Genomic DNA, 11,513 nt, shown 5'->3' with positions numbered 1-11,513 from the left:
AATAACGTGAGGTGACTCAGTCCCCCAAAAGCAAAAATTTTGTTTATTTACTAAACCACCTATATTCACCTAAGCTCCGGAGTATGTGAAAAGGCTGGAACGAGTTGTCGAGGACACTCCTCCATCCCAAGAGTCGAACATTGATGCAAAGAATGAGAGACTGAGGGTCAGTATTATTGAGTCTGCAAAAGCGGCAGGCATGATGTCTATAATAAGGGTGGGTTCGGGTGGCTCAATTGTCGAGCACAGAAAGGGTGGTAAATGGATGGATGAGGAAACCAGAATAAATAAAGCAAATGTTAATAAGGCCTGGAAGAAATTTAAGCAGAACAAATCCAGCAATGATAAAGAATCGGATTTAAAACTGTTGAATGATTATATAGATAGTAAAAAGAATTGTAAGAAGCTGATGGGTGTAAAAAAGAAATTGTGTTTTGAGAATATAAGGTCGAGAATTGCGAATGTGAAAAATATGGGTGAATTTTGGTTAACGGTGAAAGAAGTCGGTAGGAAATATTCAGGGGGAAATGATGTATCAAGGGAAAAATGGGAGGAATTTTATCGCAATATGTATCCGCCCCGGGCTCGTTGCAGCCTCCTTCTTATGGACGTTAGACACCAGGAACTAGATGCGGTAATTAGCTTGGCTGAACTTGAATCAGCACTTAAAACTTCGAAGAATAATACGGCCCCTGGCCCTGATCTAGTTTCGAGCGAATTCTGGAAAGCATTGCCAGACGCGGGAAAAATGGAAGTTCTTTCCCTGTTGAATGAGGTCTTTGAGAGGGAGGTTGTACCCGAGTCGTGGCCCAGCGCAGCCCTTACAATGCTCTAAAAAAAAGGTGATAAGAGTGATCCCGCCAATTATAGGGGCATAGCCCTCACAAATAGCATACTAAAGATATTTACAAAAATTCTAGCCAAGAGGATTGAGAGTTGGATGGAAGGGGCAAATATTCTTCCGGAGTCATAAGCAGGGTTCAGGAGAAAGAGAGGTTGTGAGGATCAAGTCTATGTCCTGCTAAATACGATTCAACTCCAACTGCGATTTGCGGGAAATTCAGTTTATGCAATTTTTATAGATTTTCGCAGGGCATTTGATTCTGTCCCTCACAACCTCTTATGGGCAAAATTGTTTGGACTTGGGCTGAGTGCCAAAATTGTAAGGGTTTTAATCAACATTTATAATAAAGCGTCAGCTCAAGTAAAATTGTTGGGGGAGGTTTCAGATAGATTTGAAGTCACGGAGGGAGTGTTGCAAGGAGAAATACTAAGCCCCTTGTTATTTATATTATATGTGTCAGATTTTGAGAGATTTTTTATTGATAGGGGATACAGGGGGCTTAGTATAGATGGAAAAAATGACCTCTTGATGCCCACGTATGCAGACGATACTGCCCTTCTTTGCCACAGCATCCAAAATGTTAAAAACAAGTCGAAAGTCCTTAAGGAATTTTGTAGTCAGAATGGTCTGGTGGTTAACACTAGCAAAACGAAGGTCCTCCCATTTAGAACTAGTGGCAGGATAAGAAAATCGGAAAAAGATGTATTTATGTATGATGGGCTTGTGGTTGAGACAGTTAAGCAATATGAATACTTGGGAATTTTGGTGGAAAGTAGTTTAAGTGGTGAAAGCACCGTTAACCATGCAATTAGAAAAGCCAAAGCTGCGATTGGAGCCACCAAATCAATTTTGTGCAAGTCAAAATCGGATGCTTGGTGCTCTAAGATCAAGCTCTTCGATAGTGTCGTGACTCCAACCTTGTTATATGCAGTGTCCTCCTGGAGCCTCGGTCATTTTGACAGTATTGAAAGAATTCAGAATGATTTCTTTAAACAAATGCTCCTAATTCCATCAAACACGCCGGGCTATATTATTAGATTAGAGTTAGGACTGAAGCACTTGTCAGTCAAGGCGTTGGATTTTATAATAAATTGGGCAATTAAAGTTCTCAGTATGGATGAAACGCGCCTCCCTCTGATCTGTTGGAAGCGGCTTTTTTTTTTGTTAGATAAACGCTCTAATAACTTAAAACGGAATTGGATTTCTAAATTAAAACTAGTGTTGGATGAATTTGACATGGGTTACTTGTGCTCAATCTTGGATCCGAGAATCTGGAGGGAGAACAAACGTAAAATTTTAACCAGGTACAGTGATAACGTAAAAGCACAAGATTTGTTGAGAGCCTCTGCTAGTAAATCCTTTCAATTGAACATTTCGAGAAGTTTTTGTGATAGCCCCAACCGACTCCTCATGAAATAGGGTTTTTTTCTAAAAATTATTTTCCCTATCTCGAATGTCCTCTTCACCCGCAACCTTCAATTTGTTACCCCCTCTCATAATCACCATGTAAAATATATGTTAAAGCCCCTGGGCTGTCGCTATACTTCATAAAGTCCTGTATATAAAAACTGTAAACATTTGTTATTGTTTGTAAATATTCGTATTTATGTTAATGAACATTATTTGACTTGACTTGACTTTTGTGATAGAACGGCCAGGTACCTCTTACTTCGTTGCCCAATATCCTGTACACGAATTGTTGCGCAGATCCGACTTGCCAATGTTTATGTGGGAAGGATCATTTGTAATAACAAAATTTATAGACTAACACCTGGAGACTACTGCAAAATCTGTCACTTTGAACTAGAAACGGTGGAGCATGTCATTGTTAATTGCCCTTACTATCATAACCTCAGAGTTAGTCATTTCAACTCCCTTCTACTGGATAGATTTAAGGTGGACCTTCTGCCATCGTTATTAGATATTCATAGTTCCAAAGAGCTGAAAAGATTGGCGTTTTTCATGACCGAGGCATTAGAAGTGCGGGAGAAATTATTATGTATGGAATGACTGAGAATGTTGGGTCTCTATGTTTATGTTTTTTATGTCTTTTATGTTAATTTGATCACCGATAGTGGGAAAAAGCGACCTTATGATTAGGCACTGTTCACTTTTTTATACATTTATAATTGTCTAATGTTTCTTGTTTTTGTACTCCCCCCCGTGCAAAGTGAGTGTCGTCTTACACTGTAAACTCACATAGGCACGTAATGTAATAATAATAATAATAATAATAATAAATACTAAGCCACCTAAGTAGACATGTGCTTCGTCCGAGAAGATGATATTCTGTGCCTTCATTTCCTTGGATTCAAAAAAATTGTGAAGTTCTTGGCGAAATTGCACACGGCGAGCCATCGCCTCCTCACTTAAAAATTAATGTATAGAAATTTTGTAGGGATGGAAGTTTAAAAACACTGTCAAGATACGGCGAAGTGAAGTTTTTGAGACTTTCAAGGTTTGAGAAGCCTTTCGACGAGTAGGGTAAGCTATCCAGTAGATGGACACTGCCCTATAGATGGACGAGCTACTTTTGGGTAGGAAATTACGCAAAAAAATACTGAAATGTGAATTGTTGCTTTGAATTTTCACTAACTGTTGTGATTCTTAACCCCTGAGTGACGATTTCTTTTCGATCATTTTTTTTTCAATTGCTAAAAAACAAACGTCCATCTACTGGGGGGTTTTCTTAGGCGTCCATCTACTGGGCAGTTTACCCTATCATTTGGATATTTTTTGAAATGTTCCTCAGTTGTACGGACAACTTCATCCGTGGTTACAGTACATGAAGGACCAGGATGCTCATGCTTTCTATCGTCTAGTGTACCGTACTGATCAAATTTCTTAATTATCCTAAAAATACCCATAATTGGCGAAAAAATGCGTCAATTTTCAATAAAAGAAGAAAACGAAATTTTTTGGTTAGTTAGTTCATTCACTTCATTTACCGTTTGAGACTCGAATCAGACACTCCAGTGTGTGTGCCATACTTAGAATGAAATGCTCTTATAGCTGCAGTAGCTGAATCTCCTTTTCGGTAATATGATTTGATGAGGAATGTTGAATATTAGCGCCAAAAATAGAAATCTGCGATATCGATTATCGACATATAGTCTGAATTACCACAAGAAAGGCTTTCTTCCATTAACCTCACTTCTCTGTTTTACCTGTCACATTTGCACATATACGGAATTGTTACTCCAAGATTATCCACATAAATAAAAGCAATCGTCATAGTAAAAAGGTTGATCATTACTTAATAATTAAATTTCGATATTTACTGAATCAAGTGAGTGTTTATTTATTGGCCTGGACGTCTGAAATACTATTATTAATTGGGTAAATAACAATAGGTTATGGGCCAAGCGTCCAACCACGAGGCCACAAATTTGGAACGTCAGTCATTTGTATAGTATCGGTCAATTTCTCAAACTAAAATATGATGGAAGGACACACAAATTATATTCAAAGGTTTAATGGTGAACACTTTCATCTCTGGAAGCGACAGATGGAAATTTTTGCAAAGAATAAGAAATTGATTAAATATTTGGATGGATCTATCCCGAAGCCAGAAACTAATTCTGAAGCATGGGAAGAGAAGGATAGACAAGCACATGCATTCCTCATGAAAGGCTTGGAGTTAGTACAATTGAAACATTTAAGTAATTGCGACACAGCAGCTAAGATGCAGGTTGAGCTCTGCTCAGGCCGAAAAGAGTAATCAATCGTTACAGGTATTATTGGAATAGTTTATTAATTGCAAGATGGTAGTTGAGCCCAAAAGGGTAGTTGATCATGTTGCTAACATAACTCAATTAGCACAACAATTGAAAGACGTTGGTATGGAAATGGATGATCAGATGATAATAGCTAAAATTCTTGCCAGTTTGCCCCCAGTTTTTGATTCAGTGCGTATTTCATGGTATTCAATTCCGAAAAAGGAGCAGTCTGTGGAGAGGTTGACGATAAATTTGGCGAATGAGGTGTCTGTCATGAAGTCTAGGGATGAAAAACCACCTGAGTTACACATGGATGAAATTTTCTACAACAAGGGGAGCGGTGCTAGCAGTAAGAGGAAGCCTGGTTTATGTAACTACTGTCAGAAACCAGGGCATTGGGCTCAAGAGTGCAGGAGTCGAATGAACGATGAGAAAAATTCAGGAGGGACACAAAATTCAGGCAGATTCGGCGGTCATCAAAGTAATTAGGGTCGTGGTCGCGGTTATGGTCAAGGTCAACGACCTCATCATGGACAGAATCGGTACGGGCAAGGTCACGGTTACATGGCTGAAGGCAATAATGATCAAGTTCAACAGGAGCAGGGAAGTCAGGGTCAACCTCAATGCAATCATTGGGATTCCAATAATCAATATTCATATCAATCATCGATGTTTTGTGTTAAAACTGAGGCTGAATGTTTCACTATGGAGAGAGGATCAGATATATGGTTTGCTGACTCAGCAGCAACAGAGCACATGTCTTTTCGTGAGGATTGGTTTCAGAATCTAGTATTGTATCCAGAAAAATCATATAGAGTTCGTATGGGAAATGGAGACGTTCTTTACGCCAAAGGACGAGAAGATATTATTGTCAAGGTTACCAGTGGTCCTCATCGAGAAGTGGAGCATGTCATAAACAATGTTTTATTGGTTCCAAATTTGAGAAAGAATTTATTGTCAGTGAGCAAATCAGCATCCAAAGGTATAGATGTTATTTTCCGGGCCGGAGAACAAATCGTGGAATTCATTCAGAGAGGTAAAATATTAGTTACTGGAGAAATTTATGGAAGTGGTCGGTATGTTTTGCAATTTCGGACAGTTTTGTGTTCGGAAGCAAATGTCGCATATACAACAACATTGAAGATTTGGCATGAGAGATTTGGTCATCCCAATTATTTAATATTAAAAGAGATGATAACGAGGTCAACAGTAAATAATCTCAAGGTTGATGGAGCTCTGGATTTCTGTGAGGGCTGTGTGCTTGGAAAGCAGTACAGATTATCATTTCCGAAGACAGCACGTCGAGCATCAGCACCAGGAAAATTATTTCATATGGATTTGAGTGATAAATCAAGTCAGATGTCAATAGGAGGTGCCAATTATTTCTGTCTATTAAACGATGATTATTCAAGGTATTGTAACGTATATTTTATCAAAGAGAAATCTGATGTACCTGAGGCTTTCATGTCATTTCTAGCTGATGTTCAAGCTGATGGACACATAATCAAATGAATTCGCAGTGATTGTGGGCTGGAATTTTGTAATAAAGGAATGGAGAGAATTTGCAGAGAAAATTTAATCAAGCATCAGTTGTCTACACCAAGAGCTCCAGAGTAGAATGGAGCATGAATAGAGCATAGGAAGGCAGAATCGAATGATAGTAGAATCTGCAAAATCTATGCTGCATGCCAGGAAGCTGCCGTTATATCTTTGGGGAGAAGCGACTAGAACTGTAGTCTATCTAAAGAATAGGACTGCATCAAGGACATTGAATGGAACGACGCTTTTCGAGAAATGGTTTGGGAAGAAACCTAGTGTTGAGCATCTGAGAGTTTTTGGAAGTACTACTTATGCACATGTCCCAAAGGAATTCAAAACAAAGTGGGGACCGAATTCGAAGAAAATGATCATGATTGGGTATGCTGATGCAGGGAAAGGATATCGATTGTTTGATCCAGATCAGCGTAAGTGCTTTGTACGTCGAGATGTTGAGTTCTCCGAGAAGGAGCCAGACAGGGTTCAAATCGAAATTAATCAGGAGGCGAGGGATGAAGATGTTGGAGAACTGAAAGATGAAGTCTTCAGTGGGAGTAAAGAGAATGAAGAAAGTCCAAAAACCAAAAGAGTTAACCCCCGTCAACCCACACCTAGTGATTCATATCCATTGAGACCAAGAACTAAAACTGACAGTACGAATGGAGAGAATCTGTACGCAGAAGCCTTGCTAACAGAAATTGAATCACTGACAGTGGATGAGATTAAGGACGATCCAAATTCAATACAATGGATGAGAGCAGTCCAGGAGGAACTTGATTCACTTGAAGAAAACAATACTTGGGAACTTGTTGAGAGACCTGAAAACACTAATATTATTGGAAATCGATGGGTTTTTCGAACTAAATACAAGGCAGATGCAGCGATCGACAAATTCAAGGCCAGATTAGTGGCTAAGGGTTATTCTCAACAGTATGGAGTTGATTTTGCTGAGACGTATGCTCCAGTTGTCAGAGCAGATACGGTCAGGATGATTTTATCAACCGCAGCAGCTTTGAATTTAAATACAATCCAGTTTGATGTTAAGACTGCGTTTTTAAATGGAGATTTAGAGGAAACAATTTATATGGAGCAGCCGGCTGGGTTTGAAGTTGATGATCGGGTTTGTTTATTGAAGAAGAGTCTTTACGGGTTGAAACAAGCACCGCGGCAGTGGAACTTCAAAATATCGACTTGTCTACAGGAGTTTGGTTTGATTCAGTCAGAGGAGGATCCGTGCATGTATATTCACAAACAAGGTCAGAAGATATTATACCTTATATTATATGTAGATGACGGTTTAATATCCTCGAATGATGGAAAGATGATGAATGAACTGTTGGAAATTTTGCAAAAACATTTCCAAAAAAAATCTGGTCCAGCTGAGTGTTTTGTTGGAATACAAATCCAAAGGGATGACAAAAATAGAGTATTGAAGTTACATCAAGCTGCTTATGTCAATAAGATACTTGAAAAATTCAATCACACTAATTGTTCATCTCATTCTATACCAGCAGACCCAGGGAGAAGATTTATCCATGATTCTGGAGACAGTGGGCGAAGTGGTTATCCTTACAGAGAGGCAATTGGATCGATGATGTATCTCATGGTGACAACTAGATCTGATATAGCCTATATTATCAGTATTCTCAGTCAATTTGCTGCTAAACCAAGTTCAGAGCATTGGAATGGAGTCAAGTAGGTCTTCAGGTACTTGCGAGGAACTGCAGGATATGGTATCATGTACAAGCTTGGTTCAAGTGATGAGAGAGTCATTGGATATTGTGACTCAGATTGGGCTGGAGATCCTGAAACGAGAAGGAGTACCACAGTTTGGATTTATCTGATGAACGGTGGACCTGTGTCGTGGTCATCACGTACGCCAAGTGCTGTTGCTACGTCTGCAACAGAAGCTGAATTCACGGCATTGTGTTCTGCCACTAAGCAGGCTGTGTGGCTGAGGAGAATACAGATGGAGATAAGTGCAGAGGCCGGTGATGCCATTCAGATATACTGCGACAAGGGATCAAAGCATGTGGATACTCAATACAAGTACAGTTGCGAACAGTATCGAAACGGTATCATTGATGTAAAATATATTTCAACAAATGAGCAACTGGCTGATGCACTCACCAAAGCTCTCGCAAAGGGGAAATTTCAAGGATTATGTGAGAAATGTGGGATAGTAAATGTATCTAATCAATAATGAATTGTTGAATTATAATTTTTCAGATGTTACGAGAGTACGAGATTTATATATTTTTATCGAGTGGGAGTGTTTAATATTAGCGTCAAAAGTAGAGATCTGCGATATCGTTTATCGACATATAGTCTGAATTAACACCAGAAAGGCTTTCACCCATTAACCTCACTTCTCTGTTTTACCTGTCACATTTGCACATATATGGAATTGTTACTCCAAGATTATCCACATAAATAAAAGCAATCGTCATTGTTAAAAGGTTGATCATTACTTAATAATTAAATTTAGATATTTACTGAATCAAGTGAGTGTTTATTTATTGGCCTGGACGTCTGAAATACTATTATTAATTGAGTAAATAACAATAAGCAATGATTTTTGTTCGATGGTTAAATTCTCCATTTTAGTGCTGCAATTCCCGAGCGACTGAAGCATGAATGAAATTTGCGGAGAGTCTCCACTTCAACCATATATTAGACTTTAGACTGCACTGCCATCTTGCGGTATTCTACGCAATTTACTTTGGTCACATGCTATGGGACACCCTGTACCAGATAACTTCCCACCATTTCGTAATGAATGGAAGCTATCCATTTCCACATAATTCTTAAAATTGATATCGTCAATTGCAGGAAATACCCGCAGAAGAGACTAAGCAAAACTAGCCCAATGGTTCAATATTTGTAATTTTAGTAAAGGGCTAGAGTGTGTTAAATGGGATTCGTCTCACGATAAAGGCGCAAGTACTGCACAAGTCACTTATTTAGAATCGTTAAAAACTGTATGACGCTGGACGACGAAACTATAATCAGTTACAACTTTTTTACGACGTACAATCGTTAACATAAGTTCAGCCAGTCTGCGAAGTTAGCTACGAACCGCTCCTTCATTTCAGTCCCATACTCCAACAAGTAGCTAACTTCACGGACTGGCGGAACTTATTTTGACGATTGTACTTGATTTGTTCCACTGAAATGTAGTATATACTGGAAAGGGCATTGCCATGCTAGGCCCGTAAGCGGAAAACGAGCCAGAGAGAGGTAGATTTTCAAGGATACCTGTCTCACTCTAGCAGGCGTTGCGCATGCGTAGAACGAGCATGTACATGCGAGTTAAAAAGCTTATGTACTCTGAGTGGTGCACACTCAATTGTTGCTATTTACGTCTTGGCGATAATTGTCCCATTGTGAGAATAAAAAAATATCCTCTAATCCACGAACAGCTATTTCGTAGAAAATTAGAGGAAAAATCGTGTATTTTGATATTGTCTTCATTGGATTTCTCTTGTATTCTTCATGCATTAAAAAAATTCACAATTACAATGTTCTTATTTTTTATTGCAGTATTGGGACAACTAGATATAAACAGATTCCAATTCAACTCCTCGACACACGAGGCATTTTCCTGAACTTGAGAGTCCCTGGAATTCCCTCAAAATAAAACCTATATCATTCAATTTATACTTTCTGTTTCAGGAATTATATTGGACATACCTAAATTTCAAAATCCGAATACTGATGACGATATCGACTCAGAGGATTTCGATACACCTTCAGATTCATTGATCAAATAATCTCTTGAATTGTATATTTTTTTGTATTTTTCCCATGTGGAATTATTTTAGTTAAATTGTAAATGGCCCGAGTATTATTACATTGGAAAAAAATCATCAATTCTATGTTATAATGATGCAACAACAAAAATTGAACGCCAATACTGAATTCTATACGTTCTAGAAGGTTTGAAAACTTTTTGAGCGGACGGTACAAGAGAGATAGGTATCCTTGAAAATCGCCCCTCTCTGTCGGCTCGCGTCAGGCGGATCAGTGCCCTTTCCAGTATATACTACATTTCAGTGATTTGTTCCGTTATATCAGAGATTATAGGAGAGATTGCCAGCGCTTATGGAGAAGCTTCAACCGCAAAATTTCGTAGCGGTGGCGCGTGAACTAATTTGCGGCCGTACCTGTGAGTAAGGTAGGGAGCGGCGAAACGCCGTGGACCTACCTGTGAGTAAAACAGGGAGCGTATGGGGGAAAGCGCCTATGTGGGGGGAATCGCAGGGCTGGNCTGTGAGTAAGGTAGGGAGCGGCGAAACGCCGTGGACCTACCTGTGAGTAAAACAGGGAGCGTATGGGGGAAAGCGCCTATGTGGGGGGAATCGCAGGGCTGGACAAGCCGTGATGAGTATCCCAACGACGTTGAGGGAAACCTTCCGGTTTTAAACGCCGACTGACCCTGGAATTATGCCCTCAATATGAAAATCAATTTTTCCTCCCCTAATTGCGATGGAGAGATGGAACGAACGCCAATCGATTGAGAATTGAATTCTCAATGAATTGACAGCGGATCTATTTCTAAACCTCAATTAAGAGAGGAGAAATACATTTTCGAAGCACGGAGTGACTGCGGACAAGTTCTCTCCATTAAAAAATCGATTTTTCCCCTCTCTAATTANCGGTATTCTACGCAATTTACTTTGGTCACATGCTATGGGACACCCTGTACCAGATAACTTCCCACCATTTCGTAATGAATGGAAGCTATCCATTTCCACATAATTCTTAAAATTGATATCGTCAATTGCAGGAAATACCCGCAGAAGAGACTAAGCAAAACTAGCCCAATGGTTCAATATTTGTAATTTTAGTAAAGGGCTAGAGTGTGTTAAATGGGATTCGTCTCACGATAAAGGCGCAAGTACTGCACAAGTCACTTATTTAGAATCGTTAAAAACTGTATGACGCTGGACGACGAAACTATAATCAGTTACAACTTTTTTACGACGTACAATCGTTAACATAAGTTCAGCCAGTCTGCGAAGTTAGCTACGAACCGCTCCTTCATTTCAGTCCCATACTCCAACAAGTAGCTAACTTCACGGACTGGCGGAACTTATTTTGACGATTGTACTTGATTTGTTNAACCGATGCCGATCGATCGAGAATTATATTTTCAATAAATGCCAGCGGTTACATTCCTCAATCTCAAGTAGGAGCGGAGGAATGAATTTTCAAAAGCGTGGAGTAACCCCGAACGGCTCTCCGGAGGGGCTCCCCCAATTGGAAAATTCATTTCTCCCCCCCTAATTGCGATGAAGGAATAAAGCAATATCGATCGAGGGAGAATTATATTCTCAATAAATGACAGCGGTTTCATTCCTTAATCTCTATTAGGAGAGGAGGAATGAATTTTCAAAACGTGCAGTAACTCC

General features: G+C 39.4%; 2 protein-coding genes across 2 annotated transcripts; both read left to right on the top strand.

Moving 5' to 3' along the window:
* The first annotated feature begins 202 nt into the window (after positions 1 to 202).
* Positions 203 to 835, top strand: LOC107046296. Its single transcript, XM_015268890.1, has one exon. It carries the CDS (start codon positions 203 to 205, stop codon positions 833 to 835), a length of 633 nt encoding a protein of 210 aa, XP_015124376.1.
* A 3,773-nt stretch (positions 836 to 4,608) lies between these two features.
* LOC107046295 lies at positions 4,609 to 7,798 on the top strand. Its single transcript, XM_015268889.1, has 5 exons — positions 4,609 to 4,933; positions 5,078 to 5,545; positions 5,753 to 5,935; positions 6,495 to 7,355; positions 7,614 to 7,798. The coding sequence occupies exons 1-5, from the start codon at positions 4,609 to 4,611 to the stop codon at positions 7,796 to 7,798; spliced, it is 2,022 nt and encodes a 673-aa protein (XP_015124375.1).
* Positions 7,799 to 11,513: the final 3,715 nt, after the last annotated feature.

Source organism: Diachasma alloeum, unplaced genomic scaffold (genome assembly GCF_001412515.2).
Source record: "Diachasma alloeum isolate Michigan unplaced genomic scaffold, Dall2.0 Dall_scaffold_01283, whole genome shotgun sequence".
Lineage (NCBI taxonomy): Eukaryota > Metazoa > Arthropoda > Insecta > Hymenoptera > Braconidae > Diachasma > Diachasma alloeum.
This window is presented reverse-complemented; position numbering and strand designations above follow the sequence as displayed.

What these genes read in the sequence shown, in the direction of transcription:
- LOC107046296 (XM_015268890.1), top strand. Translation starts at nt 203, where the DNA reads ATGTCTATAATAAGGGTGGGTTCGGGTGGCTCAATTGTCGAGCACAGA.
- LOC107046295 (XM_015268889.1), top strand. Translation starts at nt 4,609, where the DNA reads ATGGTAGTTGAGCCCAAAAGGGTAGTTGATCATGTTGCTAACATAACT. An exon ending in GAGCAAATCAGCATCCAAAG is followed by an intron (nt 5,546 to 5,752) that starts GTATAGATGTTA and finishes TAATATTAAAAG; the next exon opens with AGATGATAACGAGGTCAACA. An exon ending in CATGTATATTCACAAACAAG is followed by an intron (nt 7,356 to 7,613) that starts GTCAGAAGATAT and finishes CTATACCAGCAG; the next exon opens with ACCCAGGGAGAAGATTTATC.